This window comes from Epinephelus fuscoguttatus, linkage group LG9, assembly GCF_011397635.1.
Source record: "Epinephelus fuscoguttatus linkage group LG9, E.fuscoguttatus.final_Chr_v1".
Classification (NCBI taxonomy): Eukaryota; Metazoa; Chordata; class Actinopteri; order Perciformes; family Serranidae; genus Epinephelus; species Epinephelus fuscoguttatus.
The window spans coordinates 2,866,048-2,890,446 of NC_064760.1; the positions used below are offsets into that span (position 1 = coordinate 2,866,048).

Consider the following 24,399-nt stretch of genomic DNA (forward strand, 5'->3'; position numbering starts at 1 on the left):
ACTACTGATAATGCTAACACTACTGCGACTAATGATGCTGATACTACTGATAATGCTAACACTACTACGACTAATGATGCTGATACTACTGATAATGCTAACACTGCTACTACTAATGATACCGATACTACTGATAATGCTAACACTACTACTACTAATGATACAGATACTACTGATAATGCTAACACTACTGCGACTAATGATGCTGATACTACTGATAATGCTAACACTACCACGACTAATGATACCGATACTACTGATAATGCTAACACTACTACTACTAATGATACTGATACTACTGATAATGCTAACACTACTACGACTAATGATACTGATACTACTGATAATGCTAACACTACTGCGACTAATGATACAGATACTACTGATAATGCTAACACTGCTACGACTAATGATACAGATACTACTGATAATGCTAACACTACTACTACTAATGATACAGATACTACTGATAATGCTAACACTACCACGACTAATGATACCGATACTACTGATAATGCTAACACTACTACGACTAATGATACAGATACTACTGATAATGCTAACGCTACTACGACTAATGATACTGATACAGATATCGATACTACTGATAATGCTAACACTACTACGACTAATGATACCGATACTACTGATAATGCTAACACTACTACTACTAATGATACTGATACTACTGATAATGCTAACACTACTACGACTAATGATACCGATACTACTGATAATGCTAATGCTACTACGACTAATGATACCGATACAGATATCGATACTACTGATAATGCTAACGCTGCTACGACTAATGATACCGATACTACTGATAATGCTAACGCTACTGCGACTAATGATACCGATACTACTGATAATGCTAACGCTACTACGACTAATGATACCGATACTACTGATAATGCTAACACTACTACGACTAATGATACAGATACTACTGATAATGCTAACACTACTACGACTAATGATACAGATACTACTGATAATACTAACACTACCACAGATACCACGGATACTGCTGATAATACTACAACTGATACTGACTCTCTGACAGTCTGTGTCAGCGCTGCAGAAACTTCGTAAAGCACTCATTATTGTTCCGCTGTCGAGGGGAAAAACACTCTGGCTCGTTTGTATTTCTCTAAACCAATCACAGTCGTCCTGGGCGGAGCTAAGACCAGGATGCAGTGACAATGACCCTGCAAATTAGTGTCGAGGGTGAACTTGTTTTGGTGGAACACTTGCATGTGGGACGACTAACACTGTCCTTAAAATGGCTCCACAAAAATAAGTAACAGTCGTGTGTCACTGTGTGATTCAACGTTAAGTGATAAAAAAGTTAAACGTAATTTGATAACTGATCAGAGCCAATAAATATCAGATAACATGACGACTTAAATCTGCTGAAAACAGAACAGAGTTTGGCTCCGAACATGTTTTCAGGTTCTTTTTGTTCTGAACAGAATGAGGAGATTAAATCTGAACCAAACTCTGTTCATATTTTCTTTGTTTTATTCTGCTGCATCTGTTCTGCTGCCGCCAACAACAGGCAGCCATGTTGTCTGTGTGTGTGTGTGTGTGTGTGTGTGTGTGTGATCCCGCAGACAGACAGAGTTCAGCAGCCCAGTGTACAGAGCAGCTGTACAGCATCTGACCTCTGACCCCGCCCACAGGTGTGTGTGTGTGTGTGTGTGTGTGTGAGACCTCCTCCTCTCCTGAGTCACACCACCTGCAACCTGCACGCACACACACACACACATACTACACATAATGTGTGTAGTAGTGTGTGTACTCCCGTTCATCTCCTCCTCCTCCTCCTCCTCTTCCTCTCTCCATGCCTGCATTTACTGTCACTCGCCTGTTTTGTTATTGTGAGTGTGTGTTTTCGTGTGTGTGTGTTTTCGTGTGTGTGTGTGAAGCCTCAGGCCTGATTCCGTTCCACTTCGCTTGTGTTGTTGGAGCAGGTGGCAAGACAACACACACACACACACACACACACACAAACACACACACACTAACAAAATTATGTTTCTGGTATTTTTTGTGATTTCTGGCTCCACATTAAAGTAAAACACACACACACACACACACACACACACACACACTCACACACACACACACACACACACACACACAGTGATCTTTGTATGGAGTCGTCTCAGTGGCTCCAACACAATCACAGCCCTGAGGGGCGACCGAGATAGACGCAGACAGACAGAGATGGAGAGAGAGGCTGAATGAAGGAGTTCCTTCACGGTTCTCGAGGTTCTCTAAAGAACCCATTAAAATAAGCCAAACAAAGGAGCTGTGAGAGGATCTCATGTGTCACACTTTGTCTTTCTGTTCCTGTTTCACACAGCGGTGGACGGTACGTTTACTCAAGTACAGCTCTGAGGTACTTTTACTTTACTTGAGTATCTCCACTTCCTGTCACAGTATACTTCTACACTGCTCTATATCTATACTCTGTACTGTACGACATTCATGAGCGGATGATGAGACAAACAATGGGCTCAGATATGCAGAGGGCCCCACCACCTCTCCTACAGGGGAGCAAGACATATAGTCTTTGTGCTCACTTTGTGTCTCCTTGTGGTGATTTTGTTTTCTCTATGTAGTTGTTTTGTGTCTCTTTGTGGTTGTTTTGTGTCTCTTTGTGGTTGTTTTTGGTGTCTTTGTGGTTGTTTTGAGTCTCTGTGGTTGTTTTGTGTCTCTGTGGTTGTTTTGTGTCTCTTTGCGGTTGTTTGAGTCTCTGTGGTTGTTTTGTGTCTCTTTGCGGTTGTTTGAGTCTTTGTGGTTATTTTGTGTCTCTCTGTGGTTGTTTTGAGTCTCTGTGGTTGTTTTGTGTCTCTGTGGTTATTTTGGGTGTCTTTGTGGTTGTTTTGTGTCTCTTTGTGGTTGTTTGAGTCTCTGTGGTTGTTTTGTGTCTCTTTGCGGTTGTTTGAGTCTCTGTGGTTGTTTTGTGTCTCTTTGTGGTTGTCCAGTGTCTCTTTGTGGTTGTTTTGTGTCTCTCTGTGGTTGTTTTGTGTCTCTGTGGTTATTTTGGGTGTCTTTGTGGTTGTTTTGTGTCTCTTTGTGGTTGTTTGAGTCTTTGTGGTTGTTTTGTGTCTCTTTGTGGTTGTTTGAGTCTCTGTGGTTGTTTTGAGTCTCTGTGGTTATTTTGGGTGTCTTTGTGGTTGTTTTGTGTCTCTTTGTGGTTGTTTGAGTCTCTGTGGTTGTTTTGTGTCTCTTTGCGGTTGTTTGAGTCTCTGTGGTTATTTTGGGTCTCTTTGTGGTTGTTTTGAGTCTCTGTGGTTGTTTTGGGTCTCTTTGTGGTTGTTTGGTGTTTCTTTGTGGTTGTTTTGGGTCTCTTTGTGGTTGTTTGGTGTTTCTTTGTGGTTGTTTTGGGTGTCTTTGTGGTTGTTTTGTGTCTCTTTGTGGTTGTTTTTGGTGTCTTTGTGGTTGTTTTGTGTCTCCTTGTGGTTGTTTGAGTCTCTGTGGTTGTTTTGTGTCTCTTTGTGGTTGTTTTTGGTGTCTTTGTGGTTGTTTTGTGTCTCCTTGTGGTTGTTTGAGTCTCTGTGGTTGTTTTGTGTCTCTTTGTGGTTGTTTGAGTCTCTGTGGTTGTTTTGTGTCTCTTTGTGGTTGTTTGAGTCTCTGTGGTTGTTTTGTGTCTCTTTGTGGTTGTTTTGTATCTCTTTGTGGTTGTTTTGAGTCTCTGTGGTTGTTTTGTGCCTCCTTGTGGTTGTTTTGTGCCTCCTTGTGGTTGTTTGAGTCTCTGTGGTTGTTTTGTGTCTCTTTGTGGTTGTTTGAGTCTCTGTGGTTGTTTTGAGTCTCTGTGGTTGTTTTGTGTCTCTTTGTGTTTGTTTGCGTCTCTGTGGTTGTTTTGTGTCTCTTTGTGGTTGTTTGAGTCTCTGTGGTTGTTTTGTGTCTCTTTGTGGTTGTCCGGTGTCTCTTTGTGGTTGTTTTGTGTCTCTTTGTGGTTGTCCGGTGTCTCTTTGAAGATACGTTGTGTTTGTATGGCATCTCTTTGCAGTCTGGTGTCTGTTTGTAGTCATTTTGTTTCTCCTTGTGGTGATTTTGAGTCTCTATGTGGTTGTTTTGTGTGTCTTTGTAGTCATTTTTTGTCTCTTTGTGGTTATTTTGAGACTCTTCCTGTTAGCTACATGTTAATCTGACATTTAACATTCTGCAGGTGATAGCCAGGGCCCTGTACTTGTAATCAGTAATCAGTAATCCATTCATGACCACATTTACTTAACACCTTTATCTACTTTACAGTTTAATGGAACAATAAAAAAGCATCTCATCTTTACTTTATAAACCATTTAAACACACAAGTCATGAACTTTATGATAAACAGATTTAAATGTGTCTTACTCTTCCTCCTTGCCTCACGGTCGACCATGCATGTTTAAAAGGGGGCGTGGCTCTACTGCAGTCCACTTTAGATGATGTGGAACACTGTGATTGGCTTACAGACATCCAATCAAAGTCTGTGTGTTTGGGTGGAGCCAGAGCACAGTGATTACAGATCTAGATACATTCTAGAAAAGTTATGTCAATTGGAGTGGAGAGGGGCTCTGCATGGGTTGAGCTGTTTAATATAACAAGCTAACCTGAGAGCTAATGTTAGCGGCTAACTTTCCCTGGTTGATATTTGTTTGGCAGTTTGTAGGAACGCAGACCTGAGTCCATGTCGAGAGACCAGAGAGCTGATGTGGCTCCTCTGTCTCGCTCTAAGACAGTTTAACGGTCCATCAGTGACAGAGAGACACTCCTTCTTACATTGTGTCCACGCCATCACTACAGCCGACCCACTTCCTGTGTCCACGTTCAGTGATCTAAAGGAGCTAATAATGGAAATGAAGCTTATAAACGTTTCACTGCTGGTGTTAAACTGGACGTTGAGCCTCCTGCTGTCACCGAGAAACACCTGAGGGTCATGTGACTGAGCGCGCTCAGTGAAGACAGCAGCGTCTACGTGACGAGTTTTTATTTTGACCTTCAGCTTCAACTGAGCGTACGAAGACGCTGTACCTGTCTGACACACCTGTCTGTTACTATATACACAAAAACACACACACACACACACACACACACACACACACACACACAGAGGGGCTGAGAGGATTATGTTGTGCTGAGTGATGTTCATGTTCAGGAATGTGTGTGTTTTAGGGGAAATAATGTGGGTCCTTTGTGTGTGTGTGTGTGTGTGTGTGTGTGTGTGCGTGCATCACAAAGGCCCCTTTGTCAATAGCTAGCCCCTCATACACACACACACACACACACACACACACACACACACACACACACACACCACTGAGAGATGTATCTTCATCTTTCCATCGTACCTGTTCTGACCTGTGAAAACACACACAACCTGACTGGTTACAAAACACTGCGATGGCACAACAGCGCTGCTTCAACCTCTTTCAGACATTCACTCGTTCATTTCATTTGTCTGTTCAGTGACAGAGAACAAAACTCACAAATCAAACACTGAACACATCACAACAGCATCAGGAGGTTAAAGTGTGTGTGTGTGTGTGTGTGTGTGTGCGACTGTGTGAGGTGTGAATGCATGTTGGAAAGGAGACGTGAAGGTGGGAAGAGACAAACACACCCTCCTCTTCCTCTCTTGTTGCTTCACTGCACAATAATTTTAAGATTTTTTTTAAATTATTTTGGTCATAAACGGCTCTTTAGATAGTTAAAGTTGCTGACCCTGGGTTTGGTTCAAGGTTCTTGAAAATTCAAGAAAAAGTTCTGGTTCTTCAAAAGGAACCGCTGCTGCTGACAGACGCCTCCACCGTGTCCTCAGCGCGTCAGCACCACCACTGTGGAAACATTCACTGTGTCCTGACTTCACTCAGCGTCTCATCAGAGAGGAGGAATCTGCTCAGGTGAACAGGTGAACAGGTGACGTCTTTAAATCCACACTCATCAGTACCTGTCCTGCAGCTGCAGTAACGTCTGAGTACAGCCTCGCTACCTGTACTTCCTCTCAGCTGTGTCCGCCTGATGACAGACACTCTGTCCCTGACTCGCCACATTTTTAGCCGCTGCAGAGAATGACTGTAATTTTCTGGGGAGGAAAAAGGCTGTTAGCCGCCCGGCTAATGGTTCCTCCATTACTCCTCCATTTCTCTTTTTTTTTCAGACAGCGATCCGGACTGCAGAGACACAGGAAGTCCATCTGTCTGTCAAACTGCAGAAACACATGTTTCTGATTTATAAACACCTGTCTTAAATCAGTCGGCATTTAATGGACTGTAACGCATCATTATGAGCGTGAACATGAGCAGGTCCAGTCTGGAGGGTGGAGGAGTTCAGGACGGCTGAAAGTCTGATGATCATTGTGGTTATAATGAAGGTGTTTTTAATCCTTCAGCTCCAGGAGTACATATATGATTTTAAGTTACAGATCTGCCACCTAAAGATTGATTTTTTCTCCTCAGGCTGTTTCATCTGGTAAACATGTCCAGTATTTACCAACAAAAAAAAGCTAAATGTAGACGTATCATCTGAAACTGAAACATTTGTCTTGTGATCTTTGACCTGACATCACGGTTGGTGACCAGTCAGATCTACTGATGTACCTACAGATGCATCACACACTGATTTTGTGCTGCTGTAGCTGTGACATCATCACAGCGGTGCTCAGTTCAGGCTGTCGGGTAAATCAGCATCGCTGTGAACCAGTGTTGTGCTACTGGAGATCAGTTTTAATACAACTTTTTAAGGGGGCGTACACGTCATGTTGTCTGCGCCCTCAGATTTATTGTTTTCAATGTAGAGGTGCGCCAGAGCGATGCCATCGTGGCGTGCATGCATCTCCAAGCGCCTATTTTCAGGGTGTAACGGTTGTGTCCTGGGATACACACAGGTCAACTTTTGGCTGTAAGTTTGAAACCAGGGATACTCAACTTTTTTTGCAAAATGACAGGGGGTCAGGGGCCGGTCGCAGCAGCCCTGCACAGCTACGCACGGGTGTTGCTTAGGTTTGAGGACATTCGGCATTTAGTGCTTACCTGTGTCCTTACCAGAGTCCTGGACCCGCAGGTACAAATAATAGCAGGTAAAATATATGTATTTATGAATAAATTTGCAGGTAGAAATGAACTGCATGCAGGCGGGCAGTGAATGAGAACATTTATTTATTTTATATTTATTTATATCATTTATTTATTAATTTATTTTCTCAGTGAATCAGAGAATGGTTGGGATTAGGGCTGCAAGATAAGCAAAAAACAGTCATATAGCTGTCATTTTGACAGATATTGTGATATGAGTCGCAATTTTAGTGGAAAATTTTCATAATTTTCACTGAAAAAAATAAAAATAAAAATGATGATTATGGGATTTTTACCAAACAAGCTTGTTCCTGACACCTAGAATATAACTTGTAGGCTGGAGCATCTCAGCAGCATCACAATCCATCATTCACACTGATACGTTGTGACATTTTGGAGATATTTCGATCTGTTTTTTATCTGTGCAGCCCCAGATGGGGGGCCACCTGGCACCATACTGGGGGCCCATAAGTTTAGTATCACTGATGTGAACTAACACCAACCTACAAACCTTTTACTCCACAGGTTTACATCCAGACTGGACAAACACTCTGACGCTGTGCAGCCGTGCTGATGGTGTGAAACAGATTATGAGTCAACCAACAGAGGGTGAAGCTGCAGATTTGGATGAAGTGATGAAGTGATGAGGTGGTGAGGTGGTGTTTGTGCAGACAGGCTGCTGCCTCCTGTTCCCCTGCAGACAGCTGAGCGGCGCTGATCAGAGAGGCAGGCGGAGTGATATACAACAAAGTAGATCCTCGACAGAAAGAGGTCAGACTGGAGATTTTTTTTTGACGCCCTGCTGTTGATGTTTCGTTCAATCCACTGAGCTCCGATCATGAAACATTTCCACCGATGTCTGCGCAGGTCCAAAAACCTGAACTTTAAAGAATCTGAGACACAAACACCCGAAACACTCTCGACTTCTCTCCGATTGTAAACATGAAAGTATGAAACTGAGGCTGCTGCAGCCGTGAACTCAGAGAGAGGGAATACACACACACACAGCTCAGAGCTGAAATACACACACACACACACACACACACACGTCTCTTCATTCAAAGGGCAGAGCTCTCCATAGAAGGAGGGATTGTGCTGGATTGGATAGAGGGGGGCGGGGAGGAGGAGGTGGAGGGGGGGGTCAGTACTATGAGTCAGCACACACACACACACACGCACAGACACGCACAGACGCACACACAGGTCGTTGTGTTACCATAGAGACAGCCAAGTTGGTCAGCATAAAAGCAGGAAGGACGCTGGCAGATTGTTAATGTGGCCTCCTGATGATGATGAAGATGATGAGGATGATGATGAAGATGATGAGGATGATGATGATGATGAGGATGATGATGGGGGGGGGGGGTGACCTCAGTAACCTCCTCAGTAACCTCTGACCTCTTCACTCCTTGTTGTTAATAACTGTGTCTGAATGATTTCTGACCTTTGACCTCTGCAGCTTCAGCACCTGCTTGCTGCTTTGTTCCTGTGTGTGTGTGTGTGTGTGTGTGTGTGTGTAGGTAAGCAGCTGTTAAAGTGACAGACAAAATGGTTCATGTTATGAAGAGAAAATGTATTTATTTAGTCCAGATTTAGGAGATTACTAGATTACTCTAGAATTTCAGATTGCAACCAGCTGAAACTTCTCCTGGTTAGAATTCCTTCAGTGTTCATTGATCAGGAGGTTTTTACTGGGAGCTGAATTATCCACAGAGGTCTCTTCCTCTCCAAAACAAACAGACTGGCTGATTAAAACTGATAAAAACACTAAAAAAATAAGTGTTTTTTTCTGGGCTGCTGTAGAAACATGGCAGTGCAACATGGTGATCTCCACAGACGAGGACCTGCTCCCTGTGTACGTATAAACGTCTCATTCTGAGGCAACAAAAACACAATAATTCTAATTATCAGGTGATTATACACGAAAGAAAACAGACTTATTATATTTAATTTCTGCAGATATATCCCCCTGAAGTTTTAAATCATCTCCAACAAAATCAAACTGATTTGAAATCTTGATCTCCACATTGAGTGGAAAACGGCGTTGCTGCAGAAAAAGAAACACTTGTAAGAAACTTGTGAATGCTGGACAGCAGCGTGCACACATCCATTTACTGTCCAATATGAGCCTAAATATATTAAATGACGTGTGAATATTTACTCCATCATACAGCTGTAATATATTCTGAAGTTTATCAGTTCTCTGCTGCTCAATATTCTGAGCCGCTGATCAATAAAGACCTGATCGAATCCACCAATAGATGCTCACAAACATCCACTGTGTAAAGGAACATTATATTAATTCATCAGATATTTATTTCACACTTCTTCTGTGCACCGTTTGCCTCCAACTCTGAATATTATAGTCATAATTCAACCTCTGTATAGATATTTTTAAATATATATATTTACAGTATATATACATGCCTACGTCACTGAGATGCACCCTGATTGCACAGATTGTGAAATTCTGATGCAAATACTGATGTTTTTGTTGTTGTTTATTTGGTTACTGTTGTTATTTATTCCCCCTTTTGTGCCAGGGAAACAAAAAAATCTTAATTATCAAAAAAATATATTTTTTAAAGTCAGTAAGACCTTCATTACACGACGTTTGAATGAGTGCAAATTCAATCATACACATTTATTTATCAACCTTTAAAATAACCTTTCACATAAAAAACATCTTCAAAAAATAAATGCTTTGAATGTTTGTTTTTTTTTACTATATTTAATATCTCATAATTCCCTCTCTATATTTATTTTATATTGCAGTGAAAAATATACATTTCTGCATTTATTCAAGTTTCTTGCCTAAAAACTAAAGTTAATATTTATATTCGCTCAATACTGATTTTTACTGAGTAGAGCTTGAACGCATCACAACATAACTCAACAGTGAGCTCGGCTTAATCATGTCTCATTTGCTGTAAACATACATTTTCTCTCCATGTGTGAAAGATGAAAATGAAAACTGTTCCCACTTCCTGTCTGTAGCCCCGCCCACTTTGACCACCCAGTGAATGCACAGACAGAGCGCCACTTTGTCACATTGAAGCAACATGTTTATTGAATTAAAATCTTGCTCTTAGCTGTAAAAAACAAAAACAAAAACACTGTACAAGTGGTCGTGTGGATATGAAGCGTGACGCCCGCCAGCTCGAGCGCCGACAGGCTGAATCTGAAACCAGCAGGAGTCGCCAACACTCGCTACAGCGACCACACAGAGAAACACAGTTCATATACATGGTGGTGATGACAGTGAACGTGTGTGTGTGTGTGTGTGTGTGTGTGTGTGTGTGTGTGAGTCTTTGGTGAGTCTTTGAGGAGAACAATGAAATGCTCTTGTTAAACACACAAGTCGTGACACACACGGTAACGTTGCAACATAAACAGCAGATGAAAACAAAAATGAGTCGTTCACATACAGTCTGTACGATTGTCTCCACGGTTTCACAGTGCACGTGACATTTAACAAAAACACTCGTCATCATCACGCAGGTAATGACACCCCCCCCCCCTCCACCCCCCCTTTTGTACATTAAATAGAGTAGAGCAAGGCACTCTGGGTAAAAGAAGGCGAAAGCGGGCGCCTGGAAAATTACCTGCCATTAATCTGTGCAAACAATTGACTTTTAAACCCCGCTGATTGGGAACACGGCAAAATTAAAAGTCGTATTTCAGCTGACCTGACAGGAGGTGCAGAGGTTAAGAAATGGTCGTATTTAGTCTTAGTGTACCTTTTCCTTCATAGTGTGCTGGCTCTTTACAACCTGCCCTCCCTCCCCCATCCCTCCTTTCTTTTTGTATTCCCTCTCTTTTTCTTTCTTTCTTCCTTTCACGGCTTGGCTCCCTGACCGAGCTGAAATTACCTCAAATTGGTCTGAACTGGATGGAAACACTCTAAAGTGCCGCTCAGCCCCGTCCAGTCCCCCGGCCAAGAGAAAAGCCAAGAAACAATAAAAAATGGGTACCCCGAGAAACACAAAAAAAAAAGTCACAGTCACTCTTCTTTGTCACACCTCAACAAGCTGATCCGAGCATAAAGAGCAGCTTTCAAACCTCCAGTCAGCTCTCCACAAAAAAAAGAATTCAGACTTAATGAGGATGTCAGCGTGAACCTCTCAATGAAAGAAACACTTGTGAATAATAAAAACAGCAGAGACTCCTTCATTTAACCCACAGTGGAAAAAGGTGAAACACAAAGAAAACAAACAGAAGCTGAGGATAGACCCATATGGGACTCACCAGGATCTTCATATATCCAAAATATACCTTTGTATTTTTGTTTTCTCGCTTTGCTTGTGCAGGAATATCCAGAAATTACAATTAAATACTGTAATAATTTGTCATTTTAATGTGGAACAGGAACAAAAATCATCACACAGTTCGTCAGAGTTCATTTCAGGGTCACCAAATCGATAAATATGCCCATATTTGGTCTATCCCGTTAGGGTGTGATTACTGTGGCATCCAAAAACCAAAAAACTGAACAGAACAGAAATGGTGAACACAAACAAACCAAAAACAAAACAGGCGTCTGAAGTGTGCGGGGGGGAATCAGTGCAGCTTTGGTGGAAGGTTATCGGAGTCCCAGCGTGACTACCACACCCCGTTGGTCCAATGGATGTCCCTGTGGTACATGGCCGTGTTTGCGTAGTCTCCTACCTGTTTGCTGCTGTATTTGGGCGGGTTGGCCTTGTAGCTGTAATCCGAATATTGGTCGGAGCCCGTGGAGTTGTTGTCGCCCGTTCCCACGAAGGTGTTGGTGGCGGGGAGGTCCTGAACGGCCTGGTGCTTCTTGGAGGCGGAGGGCGACTGCGGCTGCAGCTGGATGGAGGGCAGCGGGGAGTTGGAGCGGTAGTGGCGGCCCAGGTCGGGGCTTCCTGGCGGGTAGTTGAGGGGCAGGTGGATTCTGGGACTGTCGTTGACGTTGTCGTTGATGAGGTTGAACTTGAGGCCTTTCTGCAGGCTCGCCTCCTCGTCCTCTTCCAGCGGCTTCGCCGGTTTGGGAGCTTTTCCTTTCTTGCTCTTTTTGCCTTTGCCGTTTTTGGGGCCCTGCTTGGGCGCGTACAGGTCCTTGCTCTCCTTCTTGCCGGCCTGGTAACCGCTCTTTGTGTCCTTCTGCAGTCGGTGTCTGATGACCACCACGGCTACGATGACAAGAATCACGCCTGCGACCCCCGCCAGGCTGCCGTACAGGATGTTGCTGCGCTGTGCGAGGGCGTAGTTGGGATCTCCGGCAATGTCCCTGTCCAGCGGGGTGTAGAGGCTGTGCCCGACCAGTGCCTCGATGAGGGAGACGTTGGACTTGGTGTCGTTGACAAAGACGTGGACCAGGGCGGTGGTGTGGCGGGGAGGTTTGCCTTTATCGCTGACCCTCACCACCAGGCGGTGCAGCCCGTTGTGCTTGCCGGTGAACTCCTGCACCAGCGTGATCTCCCCGCTGTTTGGCGAGATGTGGAACAGGCCGTACGGGTTGCCACCTGTGATGGTGTAGACCAGCTCAGCGTTGGGTCCAGAGTCAATGTCCTCAGCCTCCACCACCTCAACGCTGGTGTCTGGCGGGGTGACGGGGGACATGTACGTGTAGGAGGAGTTCGCTGGTTTGGTGACGTAGGGGGCGTTATCGTTCTCGTCCAGGACGTTGATGGTCACACCCACGTAGGACGATCGAGGAGGGTCACCAGCGTCCACGGCCTTCAGGCGGAAGGTGTAGGTGCTCTCCTTCTCACGGTCGAAGGAGATGCTGGACAGGATGGTGCCGGTGCCGTTCTGGATGACAAACTTGCTGTTGTCCTGTTCCACATACAGCTTCACGCGGGCGTTCTCACCCTTATCGGCATCAGTGACAGTCACCACGCCAACGGGATTGAGTGGAGGCATGTTCTCGATGACGGAGAAGCTGTAGCTGCTCAGCATAAACTTGGGATCGTTGTCATTGCGGTCCAGAACATTAATCACCAATGTAGCGGTGCCAGTTTTGCTGGGAACACCCTTATCTGCCGCCGCCACGCGGAACTCGTAACGCTCCGTCTCTTCCCGATCCAGCAGGTTCTTCACTCGAATTTCTCCAGTGTCGGCATCAATTTCAAATAGCCTGGTGGCCGACAGCTCGATGATGCTGTAGACCAGCTCTGCGTTGGTGCCGCTGTCAGCGTCTGTCGCAGTGATGTCCAACACCCTGTCACCCGGCTGATTGCCCTCTGGAAAGTCCACCTCGAGCATGGCAGGTGAAAAGACTGGCGTGTTGTCGTTCATGTCCGTGACCTGCACTCTGAGGGAGTTGGTGCTGGACAGGGCCGGGTTCCCAGAATCCACTGCGACGATTTCAATCCTGTAATCCTTCACACGCTCATAATCCAGCAGGGTTGTTGTCTGCAGGAAGTACTTCCTCTTCCGGTCGTTGGCCGACTCACTCGCAGGTCGGAGCTGAAACGGGACGTCGCCGGCAACCACACAAGTCACCACCGCGTTTTCCCCCTCATCACGGTCCGACACCTGGACCAATGCCACTGGCGTGCCGATGGGCATGTCCTCAGAAATGTTGGCCACGCCATCCTGGTGTGTCACCAAGCCGATACCACGGATCTCGATGGCGGGTGCGTTGTCGTTCACATCCTTGACGCTGATGTTCACCAGGACCTTGGTGCTCTTGGAGTTGGGCCCACGATCTTTGGCGACCACAAAGAACTTGAGAAAGCTCTCCTCCTCGCGGTCCACCAGGCCCTTAACGTAGATGATGCCAGTAGAGCGGTCGATGCGCAGAAGCCTCTGGACGGCCTCTGTCACCTGATGGAGGCTGTAGTCGATCTCCCCATTGGAGCCGGTGTCCGCGTCGTTGGCTCTGACCTATGAGGACAAAAAGAAGACGTTTACCTTCTTAAAGCATCCATTAAACTCTTTTTGTGTTTGTAAACAGTGATGACATATTTTGTGGGCAGAGCCAAAAAACACTTGTCTTTATCTGGACACATTTTCCCCACAAATACAACATGCTAATGTTATTAGCACAAGCCTATGGCATTTTACATTGTATAGATTAGCCTAGCCGCTAGCAGATCCTACACAATATGAAGCCAGGGACAACAGCAACATTTAACAAAGGAAACGTTACCAAATTTGGCTCCATTACAACTCACAAGGTTCACTGACAAAACAACTGTCTCGTACTAAGAATTGGTCTATAAGAAAAAGGTTGTGCAATAATCTGACTGATCAGAGTTCGGTGAGGAGGTCATTATTAGGTACGTGAATTGATCTGTCTGAGGTCACCTGAACGCATCATATTCCCATTATATCTCCTCGTTCTCGCCTCAGTTTTATCCGAATGATTATTTATCCTCTGTGACTTACAGAGTCACAGCCGTCACTAATGCAGCACTACAGAGGCCTTTGTGTTTTCCTGAGGGGGGAGGAGTTTTTCTGCTGAAACATAATAGACGATCAAAGCTGAGCGCACACACCCACACAACAACATCTAACGGCCGTGCAGCGGGTCATTGGCGTCTAATGGGCAGATGAGTGAATGTTAATGTTCCTCTCATTATCAGAAAAGCCCCGGCTCCTCGGGGCCCATTACGAGGCTGGAGAGGACGGACCGCCATCGGACACGAGCCGCCTTCGAACGCCCAAACCCAAAGTAAATGAAGGTAATTAGTCAATTAGGAGGTGCGATCAGTCAGCAGCGTATCACTTAGGATGGACTCGTTAGGACGCCTTTCTATCTACACATCTAATACTTTTTAATTGCATTCATTCAATGCCACGGCTGCTGTGGAGAAATGTAGGTCGCCGTGTAGCTTTAAATGAACTAGTTGTTGAACAGCTGATTTAAATGTCCCAGGTGCTGCTGCTTCAGCGTTTTCTACAGGCTTCACCCGGGACTTACACTAATGTAATTAGGCTTTTTAAACTTTAAGGCCATTATTCCTTTAAAGCACAACTGGGATCTGAGCCAAGCCAGCACTAAATAATCTCCTAAAAATTTAACTCCTGAAAATATTGGTTTCTTTAAAAATACAAGGGAAAGGAAATCTTCCTGAAGTGAGGACGGTTTTTAAACAAACAATAAAACTCCAGTTGTTTTGGTCAAGGACACAACATCCTTTTTAAATTCTACCCGAGGTGCCAGCGGTTTTTTAAAGGTATAGTTTGACATTTTGGGAAAAGCACTCGATAACTTTCTTGGCAAAAGTTAAAGGAGATTGATACCACTCTGATATTTGCAGAATAATGATGCGTCACATTTGCACTCAGAGCTCCCAATTGGAAATTTTAACTGGAACACTTCCTAAAGTCGAATCTCTAACTCTGAAAGTCAGAGAAACTTCACCAGCCCTGACCACAGATTCCTAGATGGCTGATCCGTGCATCAACAGTAGTGACAGCTGTGGTGATTTACTGTTTAGTAGCACTTTGGTCTCATTAAATCAGTCGTACACTCAGTACTGTCCAGCTTCTATCTGTGGACGTGTTGCTACGGTGTTTGTGTGCACAAAATACAGCATATGTTGTTATTCACTGGTATTGTTAACAACATCTTGGTTTTTCCACTTGTTGTACTGGAACGTGGCCGACTAAGATCATTCCCAACTCTAACCTCCAACCTCCAAGGTGAATGGAAATCTAGCATAAATGTTAAGCTGCAGCCAGAAGCTGGTTAGCTTAGCTTAGCACACAGACTGTAAACCAGGCCCCCCAAGAGTCCACTGGGCTTTGAAGCCAATATTCGTAGTGGCCAAACAGTGGAATTACAACTCTCGGGTTCGTCACATGATGCCATTGGCCCCAAAAAACTTTTTGCCATAGACTTAAACTAGGAAAGAGACGCCTTTAAACTAGTGGATACGTTTGTTTATTTTTAGCAACCCCAACCTGGTAAAATGGCTCGTTTCACTATCAGGGTTGTATCCATTCAGTCCGATACCAATTGGAAAGTCAAGAAGAGCTGCAGGATTAATAATTTCCCCCCCGCTCATGTTAGCAGAGCACTAAAATGGAAGTAGCTAACTTGGCCGGTGGACGTCTCTAGCTCACCTGAAGCCGTGCCGATGATCAGGGCAATTTATACACAGCAGTTGACCGTTTCTGGCTTCATGCACCACTGAGCAACTTTGATAGGAGTGAACGCTGGAAATGTTTTTATATTTTCCTGTTTGTGAACAATATAAGAAGTTACAATTAAAGGTGTACTTCCACTGCCATTTAATTGAATTCATTAATTTCGTTTCTCTTCATTTGAGATCTTGTTGGTCAAAGTGCAACTTTGAGACAGTGAAAGTAAAGTAATATAGTCCCTGAGATAATAGAGAGCTGTTTTGACGAGGAATCTAATGGAAACTGACCAAAACCTCAACGTTTTTATTTATTTTGTTTATCTTTTTTATTCCCAAAATGTCGTACTATTCCTTTTTATTAGGGCTCATAAATGAAATATAATACGATTTAAAAATAAATCTGAGTATTCCAGTGAGTTTCTAATGCTTAAACATGTCAAACTGACACCAAGTTTTCCTTTAGAGATTAAAAATTGATTTATTTTATCTTGTTTTAGTTGGCTGCCCTCTTGAAAATATGCGAATTAGTGGTCCTGATGCATCCTGTCAAAAAAATGTCCAATATGTTTCTAATGGTCCAACATAAAATAGACACCAAGTTTATATTTGTAGCTGGTTCGTTTTTCAGGTGGTGGCCATATTGGATTTTGCCACCATGGTCATCAGAATGCCAATCAGCGACACCTCAATACCCAGATGTCTTCTCCATGTATTAAACTATATTTGTACCAAATTGGTGCTTTTAACACAAACTGAATGACTGTCTTGATTTTGTGAGCTTTGTCAATGTCAAGCTGAACTTTGGGGAAATTCAATGTAGAAATAAATCTGTATTATTTCTGTTTGATTGGCGGCTGCAGCCACAAAAACACAGAGCGAGTGTCTGTAACATTTCCCTGAGTGTAAACAGCATGAAGCTTTGATGAAGCGCTGCAGGAAGCTGCGACACAATACATGACATTATCAATGTGGGAAAAATCTCCAATGAACGTTTAATTAAAGATTTAAGGAGAAGATCAGGGTTTAAAAGGTTAAAGCAGCCGACAGAGTCTCTGAGGGGTTTTCTTTTTAACACAGTCTGGAGTTCACATTGCCACATAATAAATATCTGGTTTCCTGCTCACTCAGGATCACAGACTGTGACAGACCGTGGAAGTCACTGACTCAAGTCGGAGAGGTTAAGGTTAAAGAAAGCATGAAAGTGAAATTATAATTTCTCCTGCCCATTGATTTCCTTTCCTCCGGTGTGGCTTTAAGCAGCAGACATCACCAAACAGCGGTGAATTATTGACAGCTTCTGAGAATTGTGTATTGAACAGTTGAGCTGCTGTGATGAGGCCAGAGCCAAGCTGGCTGCCCTCCAAGGCCGCTCTGTCCACGCAAATAAACCCTGTTTATCTCCCAGTTAACCATTAACCAGCAAGACCTACTGGTTTCTGAAATGAGGGCCAGACTCTCTGCAGGTTTTCTGACACTAAAACCTCTCGTTTCTCATCAATATTTATAAAATCAGGCCACAAATCTCCACACGGCTCACCGTCCTCTAAAGAGGCTGTTAGAGTCAGTTTATCCATCACAGTTTCTACTTCCTGTCTGCTCTACTGATGGTGGAAACACATTATAATAACACGGTGGCTCAGAGTTTGGGGCTGCCTGTGTTTAATGGATTAATCAGCTGGGTGTTGAAGTAATATTTAATGTTTTTTACCATCTTCTTTTGGCTGTTAGTCATTACAGAAAATGACTCTGTCAATATTCTCAATGATTCTTTGGTCTCTAATAAGGTCTGGATTTATAGAGCTCCTTCATGTGAAAAGAGAATAATAATAATAGTACTGGAGGAGCAGTGTGACAGGTTTTTACAATCATCTAATTAATCAGTCAAAGAAATTGTGTGATTATCGGTCGATAGAAGTCCCTGAAAACTTTATTTCTCACTGAGCCTCTTCCTCTGATGAACCAATATGAGTCAGACAGAGTACAAACAGTTTGGGGTGTTGTTCTCTTTCTCAGGGGCACGTTCACTCTCAATACAGTGTGCACTGTTTTGCTACAGTTTCCAGCTTGGACAACATGTTTCCTCAAAACTGTAGGTGTTTCTCTAAGTCAAGGCTGAATTTCAAGGATACTAAATCATCAAATCCCACCTAAGGACTGTTCCAATGTTTGTTCTTCAAATTCTACTGAGGACCGAGTCCTTCTTTCAGAGGATTTTCAAGGATGCATGTGTGTATCCGCAGCTGGTATCAAGTACCCACAATACTTTGCAGATGATTTGCTGAAATTTAAGGTCCTGTCCACACACAGGTCCACAGGTAATATTTTGGCCTTTCGTCCACACGCAAACTGTGATGTAAGTCACAGAAAACACTCAAACTCATTCAGAAATTTTTCAGCGTTGACTCTGTTCGTGCTCTGAGCATGCTCCACAGTTTCCGCCCCGGGCTTTGACCGTGACTTTTTGGACGGACCAAATGTACAGAGCTGTAAAGTTGTCCACCATGGTAGCAGTTAGCTGCTAGCTAACCGTAGCTAACTTGTTTGTCCATTGTTTGGTCTGTGACGTAATAGGTCAACAGGAAAAAGGTCCAATACTAACAAGCTGAAAGGGGGCATATCTCCACCTATCGTAGAGGAGTCGCACATACTTGGCTCAATAAATGGATTCCCCTCCCGTGCTTGTATACTGGGACAAGGACAGTAGGCCAATTTTGGTTTTAAAAAATATGTCTGTGTGGACTTCTCAACTGTTTGGTCGGGGGTCCATTTAGAATGGGCCACAAGTGCCTCGCAAACTGGTCAGGTTTGTAGAAGACACTTAATTCTGAAGTACAGTGAATTTCTGGCACAGAGCTTTCATTTTGAAGTGCATTTCCTGTTGTAAAGTGAGTGACTAAAGGACAGGTACTTAACAGAGACAGTAAACTATTTCAGTGACATGGCCAAAGCAAGTATGACGCTGGGTGTATTAAACTGTGTGGACTTTGAGCGAATGACTAAGAAGAAATCTGGACTCTGCAGCTGGACCAGTTGGGAACCACTGGGCCTTATACTGATGAGGAAGACAGTAAGATGTGGTTGAAAGCTCTGGAGACAGAGCTGGTCCAATTAAATAATCATGACTGCAATGAGCAAAAATCAAAGTTGTAAGTTGTAGAAAAACCAAGTTAGTAGACCGTAGGATTTTCTTATAATAACCAATGTCAAGTTTGTAGCTCGCATGATTTCTCCTTCATAATTTTTTATTAGTCATCGTGATTTCGATTAGTGTGTGGTGTTCATTTGTCTGTGTTTGTTTTATTGTTTGTCTCTATTTCCGTATGAGAGCGTTGCATTATGTCCTCAAACATCAAACCAGGGCGTCTACAGATCAGCCTCAGCTGAAAAGTCCTGCGTATATCTACTGTTTGCATTTTAATTAAATGTAAAAGTATCGTCCCTTTCAAATAAATCAATACATAAATAAACTTTCAGGCTCTGATGATGTTTATTGTGAACTAAAGTGACTCCATGTGAACTCTGGCAGCTTTTTTTGGACAGAAAGCAGGTTAAAATATGTAAAACGCAGCGGCATGCTCCTTTAAAGAGCGAGTCAAAAGGCACAGATCTACAAGTCTGCGCCGCCATTGGACGATTTAAGCAGGTCAGGGTCGTCAGTCAGCGCTGTCCCGCTGCCTCTAAAGCATCACTCCTCAACTGCACGTTAAGTGAAATGAATTCTGCGGCTCTCTGAAATGCAATGAGCCACATCCAGAGCAATAATACCAATAAGCCCCGTGGATAATCTCATGACTGACTCAGATTAAGTCATGCACGGCTCACTGGAAGGCTGGCTGGTCACGCCGCAGTCAGCGAGCGAAGGGAAGTGAAGAGGACGAGGAGGAGGAGGAGGATGATGATACAGTGGGGTGGGTTTGTTGTTTGTTCTGACGCTGACATCACGTACCCCCCCCCTCCCCTCGGTGCAGAGGCTCAAAGGTGAAGTTGAATCAGTGTTAATATGTGACTACACACGGCGATCCCACGCCCTGCTTCACCTCCAACGCACCATCTGTCTGTACGGATAATTGAGCAGCGTATTATGTGCAGTCACTGCTCCATGTTGTCCTGCAGCACCAACAGGGACAAAAGGTTCCTCCGTCAGGTTCGGTGCACCAGAAAAGCTCTGGAGGAGCAGCAGCAGCGCTCCGACATGACGAGGCACTGAGCTTCACTCAAGAACAGAGGCTAATGTATGTGGAGGATTTACTCAGTTACTAAATCCTGATAAGAACTTTAATCTACACCTGAAACACAACAGTCTGACAAGGGAAGATTTTTTCCCTTTAAACTTTCCTTAAGGTGTTTTAAGGCCTTAAACATTCACATCAATCCTCTTTGAGGGATTAAACTGATTTATTTACACCACACCCCATAAATTAAACCCCTTCTTTTACACCCTGGTTTGTAGTCAGTTGTTATGTTGGTCATTCCTTTCTTCTATAAAGTCTGACATCACAGGTCCAGTTTAATTAAATTATCCGAACCGCTGATCTGGAAGAGAAACCCAACCTGAACCTGGCGCTGAGCTGTAACACAGCATGCGAGCATTTAGAGAAAACTCTGATCACCTCTGTGTTTATTCCAAACTCAGTGGTTCAGATTTAAGGCTGTGACTGTTTCCAGCATCGATCATTTCTTTGTTTAAGTGATCAATAATTTAGCTTATAAAATATCAGATAAATTGTCCCATCAGAAGGTGCCGGACTCAGACACTCCTCTACCACCAAATTAGCTCTGTAGAATATACCACGCCCACTGATGATGTCACTGTTCACAGAAAACCTGCTATTTGGTGCTTTCAGCTTGGAAGTTTTTGGGCTCTGAACCAATTCATTTTTGGTCAAAATGCTCCGAACAATTCAAAATTCCAGGGTTCCCACACATTTTTATGGACAAAATTTGCAAACTTTTCAACGACTTTTCAAGGATCCCTCCTCAGTTGCTCTTCCTGAGGTTTCTACCATTTGTTTCCCCGTTAAAGGTTTTTTTGGGGACTTTTTCCTGATCGGCTGTGAGGGTCCAAAGGACAGAGGGATGTCGTATGCTGTAAAGCCTCTGAGGCAAATTGTGATTTGTGATATCGGGCTTTATAAATATAAATGAATTGAACTGAAGTTGAAGGACTCATAATGAAGGTTTTTTTCTCGCCCCATTTGCCTGGCGAATATAAACATATCGTATTCAAACTTTATTCAAACGTAATTTCAGGTAGCTGATCAGGAATGGAGCGACGAGCCCGGGGAGAATATGGCGAAACATCAACACATATTGGAGCAACACTACGTCAACAGCTACAGAAGATATATTTGCCGTTACAATACGTGATTGCATTACAGATTAGCAACTTAACAATTTTATTATACACAACAAAATTCCATGACTTTTCTAAGTTTTCCCTGAATCTGGGGACCCTGACATTAAGCCGCAGGAACCAGAACAGAACCCCAAACTATTCAATTCAAAATGATATCAAACCAAAAGTACAGAGGAAATCCGACATTAAGAGGCTGGAACCAGACAATTTTTGGCATTTAGGCCTGATAACTGACTGTATCCTTTGTCTTCATTGTTATTGATTAGTTTCTTGACAATTAATGTATCAAAAAATTAGAAACAAATGCTGCTATGACGGACTGACAGAAATGATAGAAAACCTGGTGTGTATTTGTTGTGTATATGTACATGCAGTGTGTGTTAGTGTTCAGTGACTGACCTGCAGCACAGAGTGTCCCTGCGGGCTGTTCTCCGGCAGGTCGGCCTCGTAGTGACTCCGCTCAAACTTTGGCGAGTTGTCGTTCTGGTCGGTGACGGTGACCCGCAGCAGTGCACTGCTCGCTCTTGCCGGCTTCCCTCCGTCCACCACCCGGATGTTCAGGTCATACGAGTCCTTCTTCTCACGATCCAGGTTGCCCATGACGACCAGCTGAGGCAGCTTCTCGTCGGAGTCCACTGCGACCTGCAGGCTGAAGAGCTGGTCAGCGTCAGGCCCAGTGCTCAGTGAGTACTCTGCCACACCGTTGGCGCCAGAGTCCCTGTCGGTGGCCATGGGGATGGAGAAGAGGGCGCCGATGTGCGTGTTCTCAGGGATGGACAGGGTGAGGATGGGCGAGGAGAACTGTGGCGTGTTGTCGTTGATGTCCATCACCTCGATGCGGCCCTCTATCAGCCGCGGCCCCGAGCCGATCCCTTTCACCATGTCGGTGATCGACACCTCGAACTCCAGGAAGCATTTGTCGCCCTCGAACAGGTTGCGGCAGTCCCTCAGCGTCTCGCGGTCAATGGGGATCTCGGTGGTGTAGATGTCGCCGGTCTTGCCATCCACCCGCAGGTACGGCGAGCCCACCTCCAGCTTGTAGAGGTGGCCGGTGTCGGGCAGGCCCTGGTCCGCCGCCAGGCTGCCAATCAGTGTGTTGGGCGGCTGCTCCTCAGGAACCCGATACAGGATGTCGGTGGATGCGGCACTGCAGGAGACCAGCAGGACGACCACCAGGAACAGCAGAACCTCCCACCTCAGCGCCGCCATGTCTCCGACCGACAGCACCGCTCTGAAAGAGAAGACAAACAAAACAGATTAGGGAGAGCGCCGTCACTCATTGTCCACACAGACAAAATAAGAGGAAGAGCTGCTCCTCCCTCAGATTTATGTCAACGCCGCTCAGGAACAGATTGTCGAATTCGTCTCCGTGGGCCACTAAATGTGTCCCAAACAGTTATTTGCGAGACCTGAGGGTGGCGAGGTTTCAGGCCCAGTGTGGTGGCCGGCTGCAGGGAGCAGCTGAGCAGCACAGAGTGATGACTTCTTCCTGCTGCCAGTCCAACACTGACAGGAAGACAAACTGACCGCACTGCAGGCAACACAAAATACTGAGGAGGAGCAGCGAGAAGGAACGGGACGCCTTCGACTCTCAGAGACGTTTTTATGCCAAACAGAAATAAATAAATATGTGCACCCACAGAGACTTAACATGTTCACAGGATTTTAAATACAGGTGAGTCTGTCGTCAGCACTTCACATCAACAACTGAAAACTAATAAAAAAGGCAAGAAAACACTTAAAAGAAACGATGACATTTGGCTGACGGATGCTAGAATAAAATAATAAATATATTTTTAACATCCTGTCGTCGGTGTGTCCTCCTCTGAAAGACATTATTTAAATATAAATATGTTTTATTTATTGTTTTATTTATTTTTTTTAATTGTTTTTTAATCCCTTTCATTTTTAACTTTTGATATCTTTTTCTATTAAATGTATTTATATCATTCTATTAGATTTTAAATTATTTATAGATTCCTTTATCCCACTAAACTCCTTGGCATATTTTTTTGATCTTTGATTTTTATCTATTACTCATCTTTTTATTTGTCTACATGTTACAGTGTGTTATAATATGTGTGTAAGACAAGCTGTTCAAAGAAAACTGCCCCTGGTGGGATTAATAAAGTGTCTGAATCTGAATCTGCAGATATAATTTATGAAAGTCTGGGTTTCCCCTACATTTAAAGGCACTTTTTCACAGAGTGTATGAACAGCCATATGAACAGGAAATAAAATGTTTTGGTGTCATTTAGGGGCACGCTGCTTCTATTGTTTCTGTATCATGTTTCACTGAGGGCGGGGCTCAGCTCCTGAATACACACCAGGAATAAAAGGTGAAGTCGGGCCAGTAAAAACAATCAGCTGATTGGCTGATCTGCTTGACTGTTCCAGACTTCGCTGTCAGTCTGCTACTCAAAGGTCAGGTGGTTTGACTGCAGATATGTGAATGAGAGCTGATTCAAATCTCCCTGTGCTTCTCAGGAGGCGGCATCAGACGATTCTGCATCAAGCTAACGTCAAATGGCGTCAAACTGTATTGAAGAACTTTGATATTTCTTTGACAGCTATAGATTGACAGGAAATGTTGGATGATACGGGGGGATGACACGCAACAAAGGGCCACCAATCACAATCGAACCCAGGCAGTTACAAAGGACTCCACCAGGTGAGCTCGACGTCGCCCCTGAAGCACTTTCTTTTGATTAAAAAAAAACCATCTGAATCTTTCGTTTCCCACCAGAGCAGCAGCACACCTACTAAGTTTAATATCTAAAATGCTAAATTAAAAACACTATCATTACTTGTATTTTACCACATTTGGGGTCATTGTATCTGAAGGTGGGCACGCATCCTTGATTGTCTGAATAAAGACTCTTTCAGAGCTTATAAATGTCAGTTGGAATAAAAG

The 24,399-nt window shown here is 44.0% G+C and overlaps 2 protein-coding genes across 3 annotated transcripts in view; both read right to left on the reverse strand.

Annotated features, from left to right (window-relative positions):
* Positions 1-9,833: 9,833 nt before the first annotated feature.
* LOC125894797 (protocadherin-1-like) overlaps positions 9,834-24,399 on the reverse strand; it is a 34,201-nt gene continuing 19,635 nt past the window's right edge. The window contains exons 2-3 of one of the 2 annotated variants that reach the window (XM_049586422.1): positions 21,885-22,716; positions 9,834-13,922 (exon numbers count right to left, since the gene is read on the reverse strand). In XM_049586422.1, coding sequence (XP_049442379.1) covers positions 11,673-13,922; positions 21,885-22,694 — 3,060 coding nt within the window. In that variant the 5' untranslated portion in view covers positions 22,695-22,716 and the 3' untranslated portion in view covers positions 9,834-11,672. The remainder of the gene's footprint in view (positions 13,923-21,884; positions 22,717-24,399) is intronic. The other variant, XM_049586421.1, reaches the window with a different exon arrangement.
* On the reverse strand, positions 11,673-22,694 carry LOC125895001 (protocadherin-1-like). Its single transcript, XM_049586768.1, has 2 exons — positions 21,885-22,694; positions 11,673-13,922 (listed from the first exon to the last, which is right to left on the reverse strand). The coding sequence occupies exons 1-2, from the start codon at positions 22,692-22,694 to the stop codon at positions 11,673-11,675; spliced, it is 3,060 nt and encodes a 1,019-aa protein (XP_049442725.1).